A 24,895-nucleotide genomic window follows, 5' to 3' on the forward strand; every position below is an offset into this window, starting at 1 on the left:
TAATGTATATATACATAATTATAATTTATATATCTATAAATGAGATAATCAGCATTCCATAAACTGATTATATTTTTAGTGTTGACTTCATTGCTCAGCTGAACACTGTAACAGAAGGATGAGTCACGGATTGTAGAGGAAGAATTGTTTTTACTCTCTGAAAGAGCCATCAGCAGGCATTTCTGCCATAAGGACTTCAAATGAGAAATATGTTTTAGGCTAAGATTGGCAGAAGGTCTGAAATCTTTTTATTATTATTATTTTAAAGATGAGATCTTACTATGTTGCGAGGCTGGTGAGCAGTCACTATTCACAGGTGTGATCAGAGCCTCAAACTCCTGAGCTCAAGCAATTCTCCCACCTCAGCCTCCTGAGTAGCTGGGACTACAGGTGACTGCCACAGTGTTCAGCCACTTTTCATTGTTATTTTACTTCAAATGTCTTATTTTGAATGTTAAAATATATGTTTCTACATTAGAAATGTGAAAATATATTTGATTACAGAAGACTTTAAAATGCACAGATCAATGCCTGGTTGAATTTTAAAGAAAATAAAATGCACAGAAGAGAGAAATACCACCCAGGTCTCCCCTCAAAAAAACCACTGCTATTATATTATTATTATAATTATTTTTTATTGCATTTTAGGTTTTGGGGTACATGTGTACCTATGCAAGATTGTTGCATAGGTACACACATGGCTATTATGTTATTAAACCTTCCTGGAACATAGTGTGAATGGTGGTTCCTGGAGCTGTCTTTTGCAGTGGTGCTGATTTCCATTCTGTTGTTTTCTATGTATATATTTTTGTATATGCTTTCATTGTACCAAGTTGCATTCATAAGTTGTGGGTTATCTTTTATTTGATAGCGTCTTGGTCCTGTCTGCAGTCACTGAGTGAAGTGGTATGATCTTGTCTCACTGCAACCTCTGGATCCCGGGTTCAAGTGTTTCTCCTGCCTCACCCTTTTGAGTAGCTGGGACTACAGACATGAGCTACCAAGCCTGGCTAATTTTGTATTTTTAGTAGAGATGGATTTCACTTGTTGGCCAGGTTGATCTTGAACACCTGACCTCAAGTGATCCACCCACATTTGCTTCCCAGAGTGGTTGTGGGTTATTTTGAATGTTACTTTTTGGAAGTGTTATTATGCAAGTAGTTTTCCACGTTGTAAAGTCTGCATAGAGTTTACAGACTTTTACAAGCTGCATCTCATCTCCAACAAAGAGATGTGGCCAGTGTTCTTGTTCCTTTAGATCCATTTGCTTTCATTTTGTCTTTTGATAAGTAATATTTTGAGAACCATGTTTGTATGTAAAGATTCTTCTATGGTTGTGATTTTAAAAATTCACAAACGACTCAGCTCGGGCATGGTGGCTCATGCCTACACTCACAGCACTTTGGGAGACAGAGGTAGGCAGATTGCTTGAGCCCATGAGTTTTAGGCCAGCCTAGGCAACATGGAGAAACCCTATCTCTACAAAAAAATGCAAAAGGATTAGCCAGGCTTGGTGGTGCATGCCTGTAGTCCCAGCTACTCAGGTGGCTGAGGTGGAAGAATTGCTTAAGCCTGTAAGATTCAGGCTGCAGTGAGCCTTGAATACCTCTGCACTCTAGCCGGCGAGCCCCTGTCTCAAAAAAACAAATTATACACTATTAAAATGGTAAGTATTAAGCCAGTGTCTGTGAGGGTGTTTCTGGAAATGATTGGCATGTGAGTGGGTGGACTTAGTGGAGAAGATCCTCCTCACTGTGGGCAGCCGCAATCCAATCACCTCGGGGCCCAGATAGAACAGAAAGACAGATAGAAGGCAAATTTCTCTCTGCCTCTGTCTTTGTCTCTGTCTCTGTCGCTCTCTCTGTTAGTCTCTCTCTGGAGCTGGGGTTGGGACACCCTTCTTCTCCTGCCTTGGACATCAAAACTACAGGTTCAATTGTCTTTAGATTTTGAGTCTTGCACCAGTGTGCCCCTTTATCCTCCTGCTCCCTTTTCTAGGTCCTTGGGCCTTTGGCCTTGGACTGAGCCCGCTACTGGCTTTTCTAGTTCTCCAGCTTGCAGACAGTCTGTTGTGGGACTTCTCAGCCTCTATCCAATTGGCCCAATGAATCCCCTCTCTATCTATCTATCTATCTATCTATCTATCTATCTATCTATCTAATCTATTATTTATCTATCTGTCCATCATCTATCTGTGCTCTTGGTTCTTTCTTTCTTGGTAGTCCTAATAAAGAACAGACAATAATGAGAAATATATGCTTAGGCTGGAAGACTGGTGGTGGAGGTGGAAATGGCAGGGGATAGATTTCAGAGAAGGTCACTGGACAAGACCTTTCCTAAAACTTGACCATGTGACATTTGGAAAGAGACATTAATGGTGTGAGGAGTGAGCCATGTGGATCCCTAGAGAGCAGGTGCGTGTGGGAGTCACAGCAGGGGCAGGTGGCAGAGACAGGACAGAGCAGACAAGAGGCTGGTGTCAGTGGAATCGAGTGAGCTGGGCTGAGAGTGGTGAGATGAGGCCAAAGTGGCCAGAGGGGCCCTGTGATAAGGAGCTCATAGGAAATGGTGGGAAAGTGGGGTTTCACTGTGCCCAAGAAGGGAAGGGGTTGGAGTGTTCATAGGATATGCTCGAATTGCCATTTGAAATGCACACTGGTCTGTTGTATTGGCATTGGACCATGGGCATGAGAGGCACTAGGCAGCCCAACTGAGAGGCCCGTTCAGTTTACTATCCTAGAGATGATGGTTTTGGTGTGGAAGCGGCAGAGGAGTAAGAAGTAATTGGATTTAGTGTTGATATGTATTTTTTAAATTGTGGTAAAACATACATATCATATAATTTACCTTCTAACAATTTTTTTCAGTGTACAATTCATTCGCATTAAGTACATTTACAATTGGTGGTGGTTACAAAAACACCAATATGCATTTCCAGAGCATTTTCATCATCCCAACAGAAACTGTTCCCATTAAATGACAGCTTCCCGTTGTTCCTACCCTCGACCCCTGGTAACCTGTACTCTACTTTCTGTTTCTATGAATTTGCTTATTCTAGCTGCCTCATACAAGTGAAAAATTGTATTTGTCTTTTTCTGGCTTATTTCACTTATACTGCTTTGATGGTTCCATCCAATACAAATATTATTTACTTTTAAGGCTGAATAATAATCCATACACATGTGCACCATGGGTTGTTTAGTCATCCTCTGAAGGACATTTGGGTTGCATCTACCATTTGGCTATTGGGAATAGCACTGCTATGAGCATGAGTGCACAAATATCTGTGTGCCTACTTGCTTTAAATGTTTGAGGGTATATGCCAAAAAGTGGAATTGTTGGGTCACGTGGAAATTCTATTTTTACTTTCTTGAGGCAGCATCACACTGTTTCTGTGGTGGCTGTACCATTGCTCACTCTCACCAGCAGTGCACAGTGTTCCGTTTCCTCCACATCCTCTCCAGTACTTGGACTAGTGAAGCTGAGCATTTTGTGATGCCTTTCTTGGAATTCCTTATTGTGTATCTTCTCTGGAGAATTGTCTATTCATGCATTTTATCCATTTTTGAATGTGACTCCCTTGCTATTGTTAAGTTGTAGTTCTTTATGTAGTCTGGATATTAATTCTTTATCAGATATGTCATTGGCAAATATTTCTTCCTATTCTGTGCATTTTCTTTTCACTCTCTTAACTGTCCAGTGATGTAAAAAAGTTTTTACATTTTGATATAGTTTAATTTGCCATTTTTCTTTTATTATTATGCTTTTGTTACCTGCCAAGAAACCACTACCAATTCTAATGTCCCTAAGATTTTTCTCAGCATTTTCTTTTAAGAGTTTTACAGGTTTAACTCTTAAGGTCAGTTCTTTAAGCCATTCTGATGTAATTTTTGTATAGGGTGTAACAGAGGGGCAAGAATTTTTCTAGTATCATTCTTTTGCATGTGGCTATCCAGGTTTCCAGCACCATTTGCTAAAACACCACATGTTGGAGTGGGGCCAATCCATTTGTAAGATGCACTGAGCACTAATACATGGGAGCACCATGCATTTATTTGTCTTTCCTCTAGAGTTGTTTTGAGAAGGTTTTCACTGACAACCCAGCAAAAATAAATGCATATTACCTCCCATAAAATAAAATTCAAGTAAAATTATAAATATTGAAATGCTAAGACTGGAGAAAGTTTAGAACATCACTAGAAAAGCCAAACATACGCTGAAATGGAGGGTTGATGTTCACCTTGCTGCACATTCTGTTGGCCCACCATCTCTATGCTTATTGCATAAAAGAGCCACAGGGTGAGGTGAGAGTTCACATAACCAGTCCCTGGTTTTGTGCTTCAGTAACAATTTCAAATTCTCTGCTTAGGAAGAGTAAGAAATTTAACTGAAAGATGTTGAATGTGAAGTTGGCATCTACAAAGTCGAACAGTGAGTAGTGTCAACATCAGGAATCCAAGGAGATTCTATCTTTTTACACAGAAATGTCTCACTCTGCATTGCTGAAGGGAGCAGGTCCCTTCAGGAGAACTTCATGGTGAAGAGAAAAACGCTATATGATGTAGAGGTTTTCTGCTGCAGCCCTTAATTTCACTGTCCTTTTTTCTAACTGAAGGTCTCACAAAGTTTTATAGCTTCAGTTGTTTCACCTGGGCGCAAATTTTTTTTGTTTTTGTTTTTGTTTTTGTTTTTTTTTTGATGTTGTTTATTAGAGCTTCTGGCTGGAGCTTAGAGAAGTGACGTGAATATTTTGCCAAAATGGTATTTCTTTGCTGGAATTTGAAATCCATGAACACTCTTTCCTGCTGTATCCCCAGAGCAGGTTGAGTACCTTGCACTTCTTGTCAGAACTTCACTAGAAGTGGTAGAAGATTTGGAGTTAGAGCGTCCCTCGATCTCTAGCCTTTCTTTAGTTCAGAGGATCGCAAGCTGTTGGGGGAAGAGTGGTGTCTTGAGTCCCTACTGATCTGATTAATATTACAATTCAATGTCCTGTAAGGAAGTCACATGTGGACGTTCTGCATGCAGTGTCATGGGATGGTGGGTTTCAGGGCCCCAGGTTAAGAGCCTAAGCACTACAAGCATGGAGCTAGAGCTCTGGGAGGGGAGGGATGGCTCGGATGGAAATTAGTCTTGTCCTTTAGTTCTGGGGCCTTTTCACTCTTCACACAGTTGGTGTTGGGCATCTGGCAGGTGCTGATGTTGATGGAGTCGAAGGAGCAAACTGGCCGGGACTGGGAAAAACAGGGTTGGAGAGATAATTAAGGTATATATATATATATTTTTTTGAGGCTAAGTTATAGCTTGAAATCTGGAAAGGCTGAAGAAATATCACCCTACCCATACCTGTTTTTCCCTTTTCCCTCAAGCCTTGTTTAGCCACAGGACCAGTGCCAACACCAGGGGGCGTGCACAGACTATGAGGTCAAGGCACAACTGGGATTGTTCGTGGTGGGCTCCTGGGTGCCTGACTTAATCAGGGGAGCCAAGACCCTGCAGTCAGGTGGCCTGGATTCAACCTGCAGCTCTGGTCCTACTGACACTTTCCCTCCTGGTGCCTCAGTTTCTTCATCTGTGAAATGGTGAGGACATTACAGCACTTACCTCTGGGGCAAATTTCTCAACAGCAGCACTATTAACAATTTAGGACAGAGTCCCTTCTGGCCTGGGCTGTCCTGTGCACCGTGAGAGGTCTGCCAGGAGCACCCCACTCACCCCCTCCCACTAATCCCCATAGGACAACTAAAAATATCCCAGGATTTTGAGGTCTCCTTTGGGTCTGGAAGCTGCACTTAGGCACTTTTCCACCTGACACTTCATCTCATCTATGAGATGGTCTGTGGGCCTTATGCTTTGGTCCACATAAGGCCACTTTAAAAGAAGGATTCTGTCCATCTTTTAAACAAATCATTTTCTTCCTTTATCTCTGCATTCAGTTATTCCTTGCATACCCTTTGTTTAGTATATCTTGAAATGTATAAGTTCCAATTCTAGTAGCAACTCATGATGCCTGCTATGACCTCAGTAGAGCTCTGATCCCTTCAGCACAGGGAATATATTCTTGATTCTGCTCTGGACGATGTAAATATATTTATTTTACTTTACTTGTTTGACATGTTCCTCGTCTGTAAAATGTAAATGTGGACATGGCTTGAACTACTAAGTGGTTTAATTTCTTCATTCCCCTGATATTTGTTGTATTCTTACTGCAAGTCAAATACACGGCATGATATTGCTTCCTTGATCACACCACATCAGGTGAGAAAATTAGACATTTTAGCCAGCTGTGGGTCCTCATGCCTGTAGTCCTAGCTACTCAGAGGGCTGAGGCAGGAGAATTTCCTGAGCCCAGGAGTTTGAGGTGACAGTGAGGTGTGATATCACCAATGCATTTCAGCCTGGACAACAGACCCCGTCTCTGAAAAAGTAAAGACACTGTGAGCTGTCTACATGGACTCTGTGTCTCACAAGAACCATGTCCTGTAATTTTTGTAAATGGCATCTCTGGGTGGTTTCCATGAAGGTGTGTCTGGTATTTATTTTCTATCCTTTTACTTTCAGCTTTTCTGTACCTTCTACTGAAATTACGGCTTTTGGAAACAGCCTAGTTATTTATTTATTGACTTATTTTTCTGCCTCGGCACTAATCCTCTTGTCATTGGAGTGTGTGAGTCCATTATGTTTAATGCCATTGTTGACCTCATTGGGTTTAAGTCTGTACATTGTCATTTGCTGCTTTCTAATATTATGCCTTTTTGGCTCAACTGTTTTTCTCTGTTGCCTTCTTTAGATGAATAAAAACGTTTGCATTATCACAGTCTTCTGAGTAAGTGTTCTAGTTAAAACTTCTCTTATTATTTATTTAATTATCTAAGAAAGCATAATAATCCATGACTTATTATAACCAACAGCAGAGCATAACTTCCCTGACTTCCATCTACCTTGCAGACAGCCCAGGGGAGAAGCAGTGCTCTGGCTCTGAGACACAGAGGGTGGAAGCAGGAGAGTAACTGGATGGTGAAGCTGTAGCTGCAGAGGCATCCGGGCCCCTCACCTGCACTCCTCGTAGATGTCTCCTCCACTGAATGCCTGCGATGCCCTCTCCTCCGTATGCTCCTGCCAGAGTCTCCCCATCTCCACTGACAGCAGCTCCACCCTTCTACTCACTCAGTCCAACACTGTGGGTGTCCTTGATTCTTTCTCACACCACAGATGCAATCCGTTAGCAAGTGCTGTGAAGTCCATCTTCAAATTCATCCGGAATCCCATCACTTCCCACCATTTCCCCTGATCACACCCCAGTCAAGGTAACCAGTGTCTCCATCCTGGAATACTGCACTTCTTCTCCATTGATTCCCTGCTGGATCACTTGTCTCCCACCTTCCAATTCTGTTTTCAGCACAGAAAAAATGCACAAGTCCTACCATGTCCCCTTTTCAAAACTGTCCTCTAACTCTCCATGTCATTCAGAACAAAGGTCAAAATCCTTCCCGCACCTTCCAGGCCTCCCTGCTCTGGCCACACCTCTGACCTCATTTCAGTTTCTCTCTGTCCAGCCCTTCTGGCCTGTTTCTCCTTCCAGGAACACAGACACTTTCCTGCCCTAGTGCATCTGCCCTGAAGCTTCCTGCCTAAAAAGAGCTTTCCCAGTCATCCTTGTGGACAGCTCCTGACATCCCTCAAATCTTCACTCAAAGGTCACATTTTCAACGAGGCCCATGCTGACCACTCAGAACAATAGCTACCCCTGTCCCGACCACAATATCCCAACGATCTCAGGAATCAGTCTCCTTCATACTTACTTGCAGCCTGAGAGTAGCTTCCTCCTTTTTTATCTGTGGGAAGAAAATATTCTGTGAGGGGTCAGAAAGGTGGCAGGGCCATGAGGTCCTAGAGGAACCTCCTAGTCTTGGAACCCAGAGAAGTTTCCAGAAATGTGTGACTGCAGACTCAGGGAAGGATCAGGAAAAACAAGGAAAGCAAGTCTGGGTCCTGGACCAACTGCCCTCCTAAGGACTGTCCTCAGCAGGGACCTTCCCTACTGACCTGTGACTGCTGGGATCAGGTCACCATCACCACAGTCATCAAGGTGACACATCTGTCCTTCATTGTCACAGGTGCTTTACACAAGAGTAAGTGCTGGCACACAGGGCCCAGGCTGGGTCGGCTCATGAGTGTGGATGATGCTTCCCAGTAACCAGGCAGGGCACACTTCTACCTGGGGCTTGGAACCCTCAGTGGGACAAGAAATCTCAGGCCCCACTCCTCACCCCTTCCTCACCTGAGCTCTTCTTCCTCCACATCACAGCAGCGACCACAGCTCCAGTGACTACAGCTCCAAGGACAGCCAGGCCAGCAACGATGCCCATGATGGGGATGGTGGGCTGGGAAGACGGCTCTGGGAAAGGAGGGGAAGGTGAGGGGCCCTGACCCCCAGGCTCCAGCCTTGACCCTGCTGAAGGGCTGCAGAGGGGCTCCTGCTTTCCCTAAGAGACATGACACCCCATCCCCTCCTTACCCCATCTCAGGGTGAGGGGCTCGGGCAGCCCCTCGTGCTGCACATGGCATGTGTATCTCTGTTCCTCTCCAGAAGGCACCACCATAGCCGCCCACTTCTGGAAAGTTCCATCCCCCGTGGACCTGGTCTCTACCAGCTCCATGTTCTGGGTCTGGTCCTCCCCATCCTGCTTCCAGGTCAGTGTGATCTCCGCAGGGTAGAAGCCCAGGGCCCAGCACCTCAGGATGGCCTCATGGTTAGAGACGGGGTGGTGGGTCACGTGCTCTGTAGGGAAGAGTCAGAAAATTCAGGCACTTTGCATCTCTCATGGGACATCCCAGCAGCTTCCACGTGACCATCCTGAGAATGGACAGGACACCTGGGGTGGGGAAGGGAGCACAGAATCCAGACACCATCCTGGACACAGGCACCTGGGATAATGTCCTGTTCCTTGGAAAGTTCTAATCTCTGAGGGGGAACAGGGACTTCTGTTCCTGATCTGAGTGGAGGCCAAGGGACTCAGAGGAGCTGGAGTCAGACCCCCGCACACATTGAATGTGAGGCAGAGGACAAGGCAGGAGAGGAAAAATCCTGGTTCCCAACGCTGCTGCGGGGTCACAGGGAACCCCTGATCAGTATTCCAGGGATTGACTTCCCCTCCTTTCCCTCAGAGACCGCAACCCTTAATTGTATCAGAGAACAGGGCAGGCCCTCAGAGTCACTCTCTGGTACGGGATCTGGAAACCCAGGGGGATTCCTCTCCCTCAGGACCGGAGGGCAGGTGATATTCTAGTGTTGGTCCCATTTTCCTTCCCTCCTTCTGCAAGGCCAGCCTGGGAGTCTCCAGGCGATCAGGGAGGTTCCCCCTGGCCCCTGCAGCGTCTCCTTCCCGTTCTGCAGGTATCTGCGGAGCCACTCTAGGTATGTGCCCTCCAGGTAGGCTCTCATCCTCTTAGCCCAACTGGCCGCCTCGAACTTGCGCTGGGTGATCTGAGCCGCCGCGGCCGTTGGGGTCCAGGAGCGCAGGTCCTCGTTCAGGGCGATGTAGTCCTTGCCGTCGTCGGCGAACTGCTCATATCCGCGGAGGAGGCGCCCGTCTGGCCTCCGGCTACAGCGAAACATTCTCTGGATGGTGCGAGACCCTGGCCCCGCCCCGGCGGTCAGCCCCGCCCACCGAGCCCCGCCCCCGCCCCACCCGCGGGGGTTTTTGCCTAAACTGAAAATGAAACCGGGCACAGGAGACCGACTTTCTCCCTGGTTGAGGGTCTGAGCGGGTCTCGCAACTGCGGGGTGGATCTTGAACCCAGAGACTCAGGGCGACCCGGGCCGTCGGTGGGAAATGAGGAGGGGTCCTGACCTGCGCCCCGGGCCGGGGTCGCTCAGCAGCCTCTCTCAGGTTGTCGTAGCCGCGCAGGGTCCACAGGCCCACTCGGTCAGTCTGTGCGCGGACCTTGTGGTTCCGTGTGTTCCGGTCCCAATACTCCGGCCCCTCCTTCGGCATCCACGGCGCCCGCGGCTCCTCTCTCGGAATCGCCGCGTCGCTGTCAAACCTCACGAACTGCGTGTCGTCCACGTAGCCCACGGAGATGAAGTGGGGCTCCCCGCGGCCGGGCCGGGATAAGGAAATGTCGAAATACCTCAGGGAGTGGGAGCCTGGGGGCGAGGAGGGGCTGAGACCCGCCCGAACCTCCTCCGGGCACGACTCACAGGGTCCTGCGCCCCCGCCCGGCGGGGGGGCCCTCACTCGTCTCCTCAGAGACCGTTTCCCTCCCGACCCCGCACTCACCCGCCCGGGTCTCGGTCAGGGCCAGGGCCCCCGAGAGCAGCAGGAGGAGGGTTCGGGGCGCCATGACCCCATACTCGCCCTCTGGGGAGACTCTGAGTCCGGGTGGGTGACTGGGGACTTCAGAACCGGGACCGCGGCGACGCTGATTGGCTTCTCTAGAAACCCGGCACCCAATGGGAGTGGGACCTGTGTCCGCGTCATGAGTATCCAGGAGTAAGGACCCGACACAGGTTGGGAGAGGAAGGGAAACTCTGCGGAGACGGGGAATCCCCGGCGCTGCGCCTCCCAATCCACACACCGCCTGCCGGACCTGAGACCCTGAGAGCCACGCCTGGGCCCTGGGACTTCGCCCTGACCCCGCTCCTCCTGTGCCAAGCGCTCTGTCTCAGTGTCTCCCTCAGTCTTGGCCCAGGAGCTTCTGAGAAACCAGAGAGAAACCCTCGGCATGGGCCCCGTCCCTCTCCCTTCACTTTTCATCCCTGAATCCCGGTCCCTGAACTGGACTCCCTGCCTCCCACTCCTCACCTGTCCCCCTGGACTCTTCCAGAAGAAAACTCACCCCAGGAAGCTTGCTACCAGAGAGTGAGCTCGCCCTGGGAATGGAGGTGTAGAGACAGGGTTTTTTGTAGTTGTTCAAATCTGGAGAATTTTTGCCTGAGAGCATGAGATAGCATAGAGGCGAGTTTGCTTTCTGTTTGTTAACTACAGCGGGTAGCAGAATCTTGATAACTCCTGAATAATCGGGAACCTAATTGGCAAAAAAATGTGACTTTGGCCCCTTAATATATAAATGCGTCTAAAAGCATTACAACAGGACTCATAAAGCTCCTGTTTCACTTTCCCAGACAATGTGCCTGTGACTCCCCCTTGTGGTATTTTAAATTTACCTTTACTCCATAGCCCTGAGTTACTGTGTGGGTCCAGGACATCTCGTCAATACAAAGTACACACTGTGTTACTGTATGTTGCAACCAGGAGCGAGTACAGACTTCATTCACCTCACAGTCGCAAGTGTTCAGTACAGTCACAAGGCCCCTCACCTCGCAAGTGTTCAATGCAGTCACAGTGCCCCTCACCAGTGCTCATGCACTGCCTGTTTTTAGGAAGTGTCCACATCTAAGTGGTGTGTTTATTTTATAGGAACACTTAGTATTTTCTAAACCTGATTAACATAAACAAAAATTAGTTTTGAGGCAGACCTACATAAGGTGTTAAAGCCCAACTGCGAAGAACACCCTGAGAAGCTCTGTAGTTGGGTATATTAAAAATCTTAAAACAATGTGTTTAAACCTGAGAATTCTGCTGCTTTCGAATTCCTTCCCTCTGCTCCTTCTCCTCACCTCCTGCTTCTCCAGCCCTTCCCTCGGTCCCTCTCATCCCTCAGGCCCTCCTCTCCCCTTAGTCCCCACCACCCTGTCACTCCTGAATAGTGGCTCTAGCACTGTCCCATTACCTGCTACGTGACTGTTCTCTCCACAGTGGTCCTGCTACTGTGAGTCAGAATGTGCCATTTCTCTACAGAAAACACTCCAGTGGCTCCACCTCCATCTTGTGAAGCTTCTAGAATGTCAGGCACATGAATATATGAGGGTATACCTGGTTCAGTGTAGGCACTAAACTAATTTGTGTTGACTGAGTGATTGAAACATGAGTGTGTTAAAATGGACCACAGAAAATTACAAAATATAAAACACTGAAAACGTTAAGCAAGATTTTATTTTATGTAACTAGTGTGTATATCAATTCATGAATTCATTCCATGAGTCTTTTGAGCCTGTGTATGAATTTTATAAAACTGGGTAACAAATTATTGCAAACATTGGCTTTAAACAACAACCATTTATTGTTGATTTCTTTATTTTTAGAGACAAAGTCTCCCTCTGTCATCCAGGGCGAAGTGCAGCCACATGATCATGGCTCACTGCAGCCTCAAACTCCTGGGCTCAAGGGATCCTTCTGCCTCAGTCTTCAGAGCAGCTAGGACTGCAGGCAAATACCACCATGCTCAGCTAATTAAAAAAAAAAAAATTGTAGAGACAAGTGTCTCACTACATTATCCTGATGATCTCAAACTCCTGGCTGCAAGTTATCCCCGTGTCAGCGCCTCAAATGTTAGGATCACAGGCGTGCACTACCACTCCTGGCCAAACAACACCCCTTGAGCTGCTTATAGTTCCTTAGTCAGAAGTCTGGGCAAGATGTGGATGGAATCTCTGTTCTGGACTTCCCAAAGCTGTGTTGTCAGTTTGAATCCTCCTTCAGGCTTATACAGAGGAGGCAGAATGCAGTTTCTGGCATTTGTAAGACTGAGGTCGCTGTTTGTTGCTGGCTGTCAAAGTAGAGAACAGGGAGGGCTGTGCTCAATCCCTGGTGCCCATCAGCATTCTTGCCTACACAGCACCTTCATTTTCAAAGCCCACAGTGGAGGAAACCCCTCATGCTGAATCACACCGTGAATCTCTATGCTGAGGAAGGACCCAGTCCTTTCCTAGGCTCACCTGATTAGGACAGTCCACACAGAAAAAACCCAGCATAAAGTCAACTAATTGACACCCTTAATTATATCTGCTGAATCCCTTCACAACAGCACCCACATTAGAGTTGGTTGAATAACTGGGGGAAGGTGAATGACCAGGAGGTGGTTGTTGGGGCCATCATAGAATCAGCCTAGCAAGGGTTGGATCTTTCTTTTATGTTTAATTGAGACACAGTTGGAAATTTAATTTCAAGTAAAGTGATCTTTGTGAACAGTAACAAAATGCATCCTCTTCAGCCATGGAAATTTCCCTTATGTTTTACACCTAAGTTACATGTTTAATATCTTTTAGATAACTTAGGCCTGGTCTGTTTGCTCATGCCTGCAATCCTAGCACTGTGGAAAGCAGAGGAAGACAGATTGGTTGACTCCAGAAGTTCAAGATCAGCCTGGGAAACATGGTCAAACCCCCATCTCTACAAGAAAAATTAGAAAATTAGCCAGGTATGGTGGCTCATGCCTGTAGTCCCAGATACTCAGGAGGCTGAGGTCACAGGATCCCTTGAGCCCAGGAGGTCAACACTGCAAGTTATGGTGATCATGCCACTGCACTTCAGCCTGGGTGACAGAGTGAGACCCTGTCTCAATAATAATAGTAATGATGATGATAAATTTAGAGCAAATGCAAATTAATGTCTAAATTAATGTGTAATAATACATACTTTCTTGTGAAAATTATTTACTATTGCATAACAAATTATGTAAAATTTAGCAGCTCAAAACAACAAATATTCATCATCTCCCACAGTTTCCAATAGTCAGGAATCTAGGAGAGGTTTCCCTGAGTGCTTCTGGCTCAGTTCCTCTCACAAGGCTGTAGTCCAGTTGTCAGCCAGGGCTCCATCATCTGAGTGTTTCCCTGGGGCTGAGGATTCACATGAAACATGGCTCAGTCACATGGCTGTTGGAAAAGGCCTAGTTTCTTGTTGTCTGGTCTCAGAAGGCCTCAATTCTTAGCCACATGGACCTTCCTGCAGGGCAGCTTATAGCACAGCAACTGGCTTCCCCCAGAGCTCATGATCCCAGAGACAGAGAGAGAGAAAGTAGAAGCCGCAGTGAGTTTTACATTCTACACCCAGAGTCACAAACTGTTATGTCATCATTACTCTATCAGTTAGAAGTTGCCTTAGCTCATTCTCACACTGCTATAAAGAAATATCTGAGACTGGGTTATTTATAAAGGAAAGAGGTTTATTTGACTCACAGTCTGCATGGCTGAGAAGGCTGCCCCCAGAAACTTAACGATCATGGCAGAAGTGGAAGCAAACACATCCTTCACGTTGTGGTAGGAGAAGGTGGTAGGGGGAACCCCTTATAAAACCATCAGATCTCATGAGAATTCACCCACTATCATTAGAACACCATGAGGGGCAGGGCATAGTGGCTCACGCCTATAATGTCAGCACTTTGGATGGCAGAGGCGGGCAAATCACGAGGTCAGGAGTTCCAGACTAGCCTGACCAAACACTGTGAAACCCTGTAGCTACTAAAAATACAAAGAGTAGCCGTGAATGGTGCCACATTCCTATAATCCCAGGTACTCAGGAGGCTGAGACAGGAGAATCCCTTGAACCCAGGAGGCAGAGGTTGTGGTGAGCTGAGATTGTGCCATTGCACTCCAGCCTGGGCATCAGAGCAAGACTCCATCTGAAAAAAAAAGAAAAACAAACAAAAAAAAACACCCAGCTTGTGGGAACCGTCCTCATGATCCAATCACCCCCTATGTGGTCCCTCCCTGAATATAGGGGGGATTACAATTCACATGAATATTCAAGATGAATTTTGAATTTTGAATTATCTGGACCCCCTTTGTCCAGAGACTTAAGTGGGAACAGACAGCCAGGCCATATCAGAAGTGCATCGTTAAGTCCAAGCCACACTCAAGAGAGGGAAGTAAGCTGCACCTCTGGAAGGGGGCAGTATTAAAGGATTTGCATATATGTTGAAAGCAAAATTAAAAGTGCTGTTTCAGGATTTTGTAAATCAGAGACTTCTTTTATCTAATTTTTCTTTAATATGGTTTAAGCTCTTTTAATTTTAAATAATGCTTTAACTTGTAATTTTATTTCATTTTAAGTTCTAGGGTACACATGCAGGATGTGCAGGTTTGTTGCATAGGTCAACGTGTGCCATGGTGGTTTGCTGCACCTATTAACCCATCACCTAGGTATGAAGCCTGGCATGCATTAGGTATTTTTCCTAATGCTCCCCCCACCACCACCACCCTCCCACAACAGGCCCCAGTGTGTGTTGTTCCTCTCCCTGTGTCCTTGTGTTCTCATTGCTCAGCTCTCAATTATACATGACAACATGCAGTGTATGGTTTTCTGTTCCTGTGTTAGTTTGCTGAGGATAATGACTTTCAGCTTCATCCATATCCTTGCAAAAAAACTTGATCTCATTCCTTTTTGTGGCTGCATAATATTCCATGGTGTAGATGTACCACATTTTATTCATCCAGTCCATCATTAATGGGCATTTGGGTTGATTTCATGTCTTTGCTATTGTGAATAGTGCTACAATGAACACATACATGCATCTGTCTTTACAATAGAATGATTTCTATTCCTTTGGGTATATACCCTGTAATGGGATTGTTGGGTCAAATGGTATTTCTAGTTCTTAATCTTTGAGGAATTGCCACACTGTCTTCCACAATGGTTGAACAAATTTACATTTCTACCAGCAGTGTAAAAGCATTCCTATTTCTCTGCAACTTCACCAGTATGTGTTGTTTCTTGACTTTTTAGTAATTGCCATGCTGAGTGGCATGAGATGGTATCTCATTGCGGTTTTGATTGAATTTCTCTAAAGATCAGTGATGTTCAGCTTTTAAAAATATGTTTGTTGGCTGCGTGTACATCTTCTTTTGAGAAGTGTCTGTTCACGTCCTTTGTCCACTTTTTGATAAAGTTTTTTTTCTTTTCATGTAACTTTGCCTAAGTTATTTGTAAATTCTGAATATGAGACTTTTGTCAGAGGGATATGTTGAAAGATATATTGAAAATTTTTTCTCCCATTCTGTGGAATGTCTGTTCACTCTGATGATAGTTTCTCTTGCTGTGTAGAAGCTCCTTTGTTTAGTTAAATCCCATTTACTAATTTTTGCTTTTGTGGCAGTTGCTTTTGGCAATTTCATCATAACATCTTTGCCTATGCCTATGTCCTGAATGGTATTGCCTAGATTTTCTTCCAGGCTTTTTATAGTTTTGAGTTTTACATTTAAGTCTTTAATCCACCGTGAGTTTATTTTTGTGTAAGGTGTAAGGAAGGGGTCCAGTTTCAATTTTCTACATATGTCTAGCCAGTTCTCCCAGCACCATTTATTAAACAGAGAATCCTTTCCCCACTGCTTGTTTTTTTCAGGTTTGTTGAAGATCCAATGGTTGTAGATGTGCAGTCTTATTTCTTAGTTCTCTATTCTTTTCCATTAGTCTATGTGCCTGTTTTTGTACCATTACCATGCTGTTTTGGTTACTGTAGCCTTGTAGTATAGTTTTAAGTCAGGTAGCCTGATGCCTCCAGTTTGTTCTTTTTCCTTAAGATTCTCCTGGCTATACAAGCTCTTTTTTGGATTCATATGAATTTTAAAATCGTTTTCTTTTCTAATTCTGTGACAAGCTTCTCTTTTTAAATTAGTGATTAAAATTTTAAGACATCATAGAGCCTTGGGTGCTGAGGGAAAAACAGTTTGAGGCAGAGAAAGGATATTCAGCAATATTTGAGTTTTTCTTGAAAATTGTAAGGTCTGACTATGCCTTGGACTGCATGGTGACCCCCATGAACTGGACGTCCACCTCTGGAGGGCCTTCTGGAATTAGAAAACCTGAAGTAGCTGGAAGGAAAAACAATCAACCCCTGTGATGACTAACCTGAGACATTCTTCTATTGTTTCTTATTCCTGCCTCAATTGACAAGGCCATTGGTTTTGTAACTAACCTTGTCCCAACCTCCTGACTCCACACCCTACAACCGCCTCCCAGCTTGCAAAAAACCACCATAAAATAACTTCTGTAACTTTCTACTGCCCACCTGAAACCTATAAAACCAACTCCTATCCCATCACCCTTTGCTGACACCCTTTTCCACCTCAGCCCACCTGCACCCAGGTGAATGAACAGTCATGTTGCTCACACAAAGCCTGTTTGGAGGGGTCCCTTCATTGAAAGCACACGTTTTAACATTTCGTGCCAGAAAACTGGGATGGGGGAACTCCTATGGGAGACCAAACCCCCATCCCTGTTCTTGTGCTCCCTCCATGAAAAGATCTGCCTACCGACCTGGGACCATCAGACTAGCCCACAGACGCACACCACAGGCCATTTTGGTAAGCAGTGTCTCTTCTTTGCTTTCCCGTTTTGTTTTATCTTTTCCTTTCCATTTCCTCCCCCTTCCATTTTCATTGTTTTTCCACTGCAAAGACTAGGAAAATCAGTTAAATCAGGTTCTTCCGTGTAGTTCAGGACTGGAAAAATCCTATATATGTAACAGATCTGGGGACCCAGTTTTCCCCAGGGGTTTGACTATCATGGAGACGTTCACCCTACTCACTTGCCCACCAGGCTCAGGGCCTATATTGGAGGCAGGTCAGGCAGGTCAATGTAGACACACTCTCTTTGGCCACTCACCAATGAGGAGGTTCAACCCAGGCACAAAGAGAGACTTCTACTGAGTGGCTGGGTTGCATGCACATTTTGCTTGTCTCTGCTGCCTTTTCAGAACCATGGGTGATCATCCGTCTTCTATCCCTTCCTCCTCTCCACTGGCCTGTGTTCTAAAAATCCTCAAGCCTCTTCAAATGTCTCCTGACCTAAAACCCAAATGTCTCATCTTCTTCTGTAACACTGCATGGCCACAGTACAAGTTAGACAACGGCTCTAACTGGCCAAAAAATGGCACCTTCAATCTCTCTATTTTACAAAATTTAGACAATTTTTGTCACAACATGGGAAAATGGTCTGAAATTCCCTACATCCAGGCATTTTTTTTACACACCCATCCCTCCCTAATTTCTAATCCTTCTCTTCCCTTCTGTCAGCCCCTCCTTCCTCTGCTAGTAACCCAGAATCCTCCTTGTCCATCAACCCTTCCAACCTTTCTCCCTCCTGCCTGTCCAAACCAGGTCCTATTCCAGAACCTAACCCCATCCCCCAGAGCCTTCCTCCTCTTCCTCTGCCCACAGCCCACCACCTTATGCCCCTCCTGTCACCTCCCCACCTCATACATGGCCCAGCTTACAGTTTAGTTCCTCAGCTACCTCCTCTGTCCCTGCCCAACAATTCCCCCTTCAAGAGGTGGCTGGAGCCAAAGGCATAGTTAGGGTGCACATTCGTTTCGTTTTATCCAACCTTTCCCAAATTGGCCACCGGTTAGAATTCTTTTCATCAAATCCTCCAATATTTAACCCAGTCCTGTAATCTCACCTGGAGTAATTTAAATGTCACCCTTACTTCTACTCTCACCCCTGACGAATGCTTAATAGGTATTTTATCACCCAGTCAGCCCCTGACATTACAAAAAGGTACAGAAATTAGAATATAGTCCTCAAACCCCACAACAGGAGTTAAGAAACCTAACCTTCAAGGTGTTCAATAATAGGGAAAAATCTGCCCTACAACAGCACATCTCAGAACTACAGATGCTTGCCTCTTCCCTAAGACAAACCCCAGCCACACCACTGGCTCACAAAGACTTCAAAGCACTCAGACTGCAGCACATCCAGCCACCCCTTCAGGACTTGCTTCAAGTGTTGGAAACCTGGTCACTGGGCCAAGGAATGCCCGCAGCCTGGGATTCCTCCTAAACCCTGTCCCGTCTGTGCAGGGCTCCCACAGAAAGTAAACTGTCCAACCGCTGCTCCTAAAGCTCCTGGAGCTCCAATCCTGGGCTTGGTGGCTGAAGACTAACACTGCCCAAGCATCTCAGAATCCCCCCGGACCATCGCAGACACTGAAAGTCAGGTAACTCTTACTGTGGAGGGTAAGTCCATCCCCTTCGTAACCAACACAGAGGCTACCTACCCTATACTGCCTTCTTTTCAAGGACCTGTCATCCTGGCCTCCATGACTGTTGTGGGAATTGATGACAAGACCTCCAGGCCTCTCAAAACTCCCCGAATCTGGTGTCAATTAGGCCAGCACTCCTTTCCACATTCTTTCCTAATCACCCCCACTTGTCCAGGTGCCCTGTTAGACTAAGATATCCTAGCAAAATTGTCTGCCTTTTTAACTATTCCTGGGCTACAGCCACACTTGATTGCCACCCTCTTTCCCGAACCCGTATCTCCCTCAATAGCTCCCCTTATGTCCCCCTACCTTAACCCTAGGGTGTGGAACATCGCCTTCCCATCTGTTGCTACAAGTCACTCACCCCTCATCATCCCCTTAAAACCTAGCCACTCTTCCCCTGCCCAGCACCAGCACCCCATCCCACAAGAGGCTTTAAAAGGTGTAAAACCTGTTATTATCTGTCTATTGCAACATGGCCTTTCATTCACCCTCCTGCTTCTTCAGCATCTATACTCAAAGGGGTATAGTGTATCCCCTTCCAAAGCCCAAATTTCTTCCCCTATCCTAGCTGTCCAAAAAAAACAGACAAATTCTTTAGTCCAAGAACTCCGCCTCATCAATCAGATTGTACTTCCCAACCACTTGATGGTACCAAACTCCTGTAGCCTCCTATCTTCCATATCCCCTTTTGCAACTCACTATTCTGTTCTTGACCTCAGAAACGCTTTTTCTAAAGCCCAAATTTCTTCCCCATCTGTTATAATCTTTCACAACCATACACGTGTTCTCCCTGCCAACCATATCCAGTTAATTTCCCAACTCCCAACCCCATCCACTAAACAACAGCTTCTCTCCTTCTTAGGCGTTGTGAGATACTTACACCTCTGGATACCAGGATTTTGCCCCTGTAACCAAACCACTTTATGAAGCTATGAAAGTAAACTTTGCTAACCCCATAAACCAAAAAATTTTCCCTCATTTTTCTTTTGGTTGTTAAAGAAGGCCTTGGGGTAAGACCCTACACTAGCCTACACTAGCACTCTGCAACTCCCCTCAACATTTCTCTATCTACACAGCAGAAATAAAAGACTATGCTGTCAGAATTCTTCAACAGAAGCCAGGCCCACAGCCTGTAGCCATTTTTTTTTTACTTACTTTTTTCTTAAATTATACTTTAGGTGCTGGTATACATGTGCAGAACATGCAGGATTGTTGCATAGGTACACACAGGACAATGTGGTTTGTTGCCCCCATCCCTCCATCACCTATATCTGGCATTTCTCCCCACCAACCTCCACAACCCCTCACTGTCCCTCCCTTGCCCCCCCAGTACCCCCCAGTGTGTGATGCTCCCCTCCCTGTGTCCATGTGTTCTTACTGTTCAGCACCCACCTATGAGTGAGAACATGCAGTGTTTGATTTCCTGTTCTTGTGTCAGTTTGCTGAGAATGATGGTTTCGAGATTCATCCATGTCCCTATAAAGGACATGAACTCATCATTTTTTATGGCTGCATACTATTTCAGGGTGTATATTTTCCACATTTTCCTTGTCTAGTTTATCATTGATGGGCATTTGGGTTAGTTCCAGGTCTTTTCTATTGTAAAGAGTGCTGCAATGAACATATGTGTACATGTGTCTTTATAATAGAACATTTATAATCCTTTGGGTATATACCTAGTAAAGGGATTTTTTAGTCACATGGAATTTCTATTCCTAGGTCCTTGAGGAAGCACGACACTGTCTTCCACAATGGTTGAACTAATTTACATTCCTACCAACAGTGTAAAAGTGTTCCTATTTCTCCACATCCTCTACAGCATCTGTTGCCTCCAGAATTTTTAATGATTGCAATTCTAACTGGCATAAGATAGTATCTCAATGTGGTTTTGATTTGCATTTCTCTAATGAACAGTGATGATAAGCATGTCTTCATATGTTTCTTGGCCTCATATATGTCTTCTTTTGAAAAGTGTCTGTTCATATTCTTTGCCCACTTTTGAATGGATTTGTTTGCTTGGTTTTTTTTTCTTGTAAATCTGTTTTAGTTCTTTGTAGATTCTGGATATTAGCCCTTTGTCAGATGGGTAGACTGCAAAGATGTTTTTTCCCATTCTGCTGGTTGCTGGTTCACTCTAATGATTGTTTTCACTCTAATGATCGTTTCTTTTGCTGTACAGAAGCTCTGGAGTTTAATTAGGTCCCATTTGTCTATTTTGGCTTTTGGTGTTTTAGTCATGAAGTCCTTGCCTTTGCCTATGTCCTGAATGGTTTTGCCCAGGTTTTCTTCTAGAGTTTTTTAGGTCTTACATTTAAGTTTTTGATTCATCTGGAGTTAATTTTAGTGTAACATGTCAGGAACGGGTATAGTTTCTGCTTTCTACACATGGCTAGCCAGTTTTCCCAACACCATTTATTAAACAGGGAATTCTTTCCCCATTGCTTGTTTTTGTTCAGTTTGTCAAAGATCAGATGGTTGTAGCTGTGGATATAAGCAACTTCAGCAAAGTCTCAGGATACAAAATCAATATGCAGAAATCAATCATTCTTATACACCAATAACAGACAAACAGAGAGTCAAATCACCAGCAAACTCCCATTCACAATTGCTACAAAGAGAATAAAATACCTAGGAATAGAACTAATAAAAGATGTAAAGGACCTCTTTAAGGAGAACTACAAACCACTGCTCAAGGAAATGAGAGGACACAGATGGAGAAGCATCCCAAGCTCATGGTTAGAAAGAATCAATGTCATGAAAATGGCCATACTGCCCAAAGTAATTTACCGATTCAATGCTATCCCCATCAAGCTACCAATGATCTTCACAGAACTGGAAAAAAACACTTTAAACTTCATATGGAATTAAAAGAGAGCCCGCATAGCCAAGACAATCCTAAGCCAAAGTACAAAGCTGAGACATCTGGTTACCTGACTTCAAACTATACTACAAGGCTACAGTCAACAAAACAGCATGGTACTGGTACCAAAACAGAGATATAGACCAATGGAACAGAACAGAGGCCTCAGAGGCAACACCACACATCTACAGCCTGCAGTCTTTTTATCCAAACAACTTAACCTCACAGTCCTGGGCTGGCCCTCATGACTATGTGCTGTAGTAGCTGCCACCCTAATACTCTTAAAATCCTTCAAATTCACAGGCTATGCCACACGTACCCGCTATAGCTCTCACACCCTCCAAAGTGTTCTCTTTACACTTCACACACTTACTTTCAGCCCATCACCTTCTCCAGCTTTATGCAGTTGCCCCTACTACTTAAACCACACCACAGAAAATCTCTGTTCTATTATGTTTTGTCTAACTGTAATCAAATTCACTGTACTCATTTCCTTTTACATGACTTGCTTTTGTTTATATTGTCAGTTTACACTTTTCCTCCAGGCAATTACATGTAATATTTCACTCAATCTGGCTCTCATTCTCTGCTCGTATCCAATATTGTTAATGAAAGGAAGTGGTTGCTTATAGATATCACACGCTTCCTCATACACCATGAAATCAAAAGCTCTCCCTCCACACAGTTACCCTACCAAGCCCCGCTACAACCTTTAACAGCTGCAGCCCTTGCTGGTTCCCTTGGCATTCAGGTCTAAAGCTCCAGCCCCCTCAGAACACTTTCTCACCTTTTCAGTTTACACTTCCAATTCTGTCTAAGTCATGGACCTATTTTTTCCTCTGTGGTTCTTCTTACGTCTGCCTTCCTACCAACTGGACAGGCACTTGTACCCTAGTTTTCTTTACTCCCAAAATAGTTTACCAATGGGGACGAAAGCCTCCCTGTTCCCCTTGTGGTCCTGACATGACACAAGTGAGTCATTCCATTAATGCCCTTACTTGTAGGGTTAGGAATTACTACTGCACTCGGCACAGGCCTTACCACTTCAATTGGCACCTTCTGTAGCCTCTCTAATAATTTCTCTGCCAGCATTAATTAAATCAATCATTGTCCCTCCTTCAAGCTCAAGTAAATTCCCTAGCTGCAGTTGTCCTCCAAAACCACAGAGATCTTGATTTACTAACTGCTGAAAAAAGTCTTTGTCTATTCCTAAATAAAGAATGTTATTTTTAGTAAACCAGCCTGGCCTCTCATATAATGTCATCAGTAAATTAAAAGACAGAGCCCAAAAGCTTGTTAATCAGGCAAATGGTTATTCTGGACCTGGCTGGACTGGCTGGACACTCTCTAACTGGAAGTCATGGCTTCTTCCAGTCCTTAGTCCTCTAATACTATCTTTCTACTTAAACCCTATGTTTTTCCAATTAATCCCTTAATTCCTACAAAATCGTATACTCATGATAACCAATCAGTCAATACCATAAATCCTTCTTCTAATAATCTCACAATTGCACCCCTTCCCCAAGATCTCCCAGCAGTCTAAATTCTTTCCCATTTTTAGGTTTCCATGCCATCCCCAATCCCACTCAAAGAAGCCCTGAGAATCATCGCCCCATCACCCCTATCTTGCCCGCCTTCCTAATATTCCACTGTCCTACATTCTTCATTTATTTTTCCTTTATATTACTAATATAAAAGACAGGAATGTGAGGTCTGGCTGCATCTTGGACTGCATGGTGACCCCTATGAACTGCACGTACACCTCGGGAGGGCCTTCCGGAATTAGAAAACCTGAAGTAGCTGGAAGGAAGAACAATCAGCCCCTGCGGTGACTAACTAACCTGAGACATTCTTCTATTGTTTCTAATTCCTGCCTCAGCTGACAAGTCCACTGGACTTCTTAACTAACCTTGGCCTAACCTCCTGACTCCACACGCTACAACTCCCTCCCAGCTTGCAAAAACCACCCTAAAGTAACTTCTGTAACTTTCCACTGCCCACCACAAACCTATAAAACCAACTCCTATTCCACTGCCCTTTGCTGACGCCCTTTTCAGCCTCAGCACACCTGCTCCCACATGAATAAACAGCAATGTTGCTCACACGAAGCCTGTTTGGTGGTGGTGGTGGGGTGTCTCTTCATTCAAAGCGCTTGTCTTAACACAAATACCTTTAATAACAACGATCTTCTCTTCAGTGAGTTAACACAGTTGAGAACATGAGTAACTAGATCAAATAGTTCCAAGACTTCAGCGCCATAAAAATACTGCCTTGAAAATAAGTCTGTTTGTCTAAGATGTCTCAAATTTAGTGGAGGTGTGCCCCTAGTGGCAATTTTCTTGTTGAAATGTCATCTTCATAAAACATTTGCCTACACTAAAAAACAAAACCAACAAACAAAACAACAAGAACAACAACAAATGCTCTGTCTGTGGTGCTGCCTTGTTTCGTTGCTTTACATCTCTAGTAAAGTTGCTTTCACTTAGAAAAACATTGCCAAATTGCCCAATCAGATTGCTTTTCATTTACAAAAATGTGAATCTCATACTTCAGTCAACATATCTAGCTTAGCATGATGCCAGTAACTTTGGTTTGATGGAGTAACCAGGAATTGTTAGTTCAAATTGAGAAACAAGTTTTTTCAAATTCTGTCTCCAGTGGGCATTCTATTATGAACATTTTATGTTCTGTATTGAATGAGATATGATAGAAGTGATTTGGACACTACTATGTTTCTAAATAGCGCTACTATTATGTGCATCTGAAGTTTGTTTTTGTTTTTGTTTTTAATTTTTTGCAGTCTTCTTTTAGGATGGGGGCAGTGGCTGTGACACGGTCTGACAGTTAAGGAAGACCAAGGCCTGGAGCTCCTGGTGGCTGCAGCTCAGACAGCCCCTGCCTCACCCTCTCAGGTGACCGTAGTGATCATCCTGCAGGTACTTGCATAGATTTCTTCTCGGGACTATCACTTTCTGTAGACAGTCAAGTTCCTCTTTGTTCTCAGAGTTCAGCCTGGGCAATGAGGTGACCAAACACCCTGTGAGGGCAGAGGCCTCTTCAATATCAGCTTATGACTTCACTCCTTGCCACCTCCAAAGGTTGGAAAATAGCACTTCAATCCATGATCCACTGATTATTACCATAGTATAAATTAGTCCTCAGACACAAGGTTCTTCTCCAATATAGAAGCAGCAACCACATGCAAGCC

The 24,895-nt window shown here is 44.8% G+C and overlaps 1 protein-coding gene across 1 annotated transcript; it reads right to left on the minus strand.

Annotated features, from left to right (window-relative positions):
* Nucleotides 1–5,346: 5,346 nt before the first annotated feature.
* Nucleotides 5,347–10,406, minus strand: LOC120363124 (saoe class I histocompatibility antigen, A alpha chain-like). The gene is made up of 7 exons (XM_074397108.1): nt 10,284–10,406; nt 9,884–10,150; nt 9,292–9,642; nt 8,519–8,794; nt 8,282–8,398; nt 7,803–7,835; nt 5,347–7,389 (listed from the first exon to the last, which is right to left on the minus strand). The coding sequence occupies exons 1-7, from the start codon at nt 10,345–10,347 to the stop codon at nt 7,292–7,294; spliced, it is 1,206 nt and encodes a 401-aa protein (XP_074253209.1). The 5' UTR covers nt 10,348–10,406; the 3' UTR covers nt 5,347–7,291.
* Nucleotides 10,407–24,895: the final 14,489 nt, after the last annotated feature.

The sequence above is a fragment of the Saimiri boliviensis genome, chromosome 4 (genome assembly GCF_048565385.1).
Source record: "Saimiri boliviensis isolate mSaiBol1 chromosome 4, mSaiBol1.pri, whole genome shotgun sequence".
In the NCBI taxonomy this organism is placed as follows: domain Eukaryota; kingdom Metazoa; phylum Chordata; class Mammalia; order Primates; family Cebidae; genus Saimiri; species Saimiri boliviensis.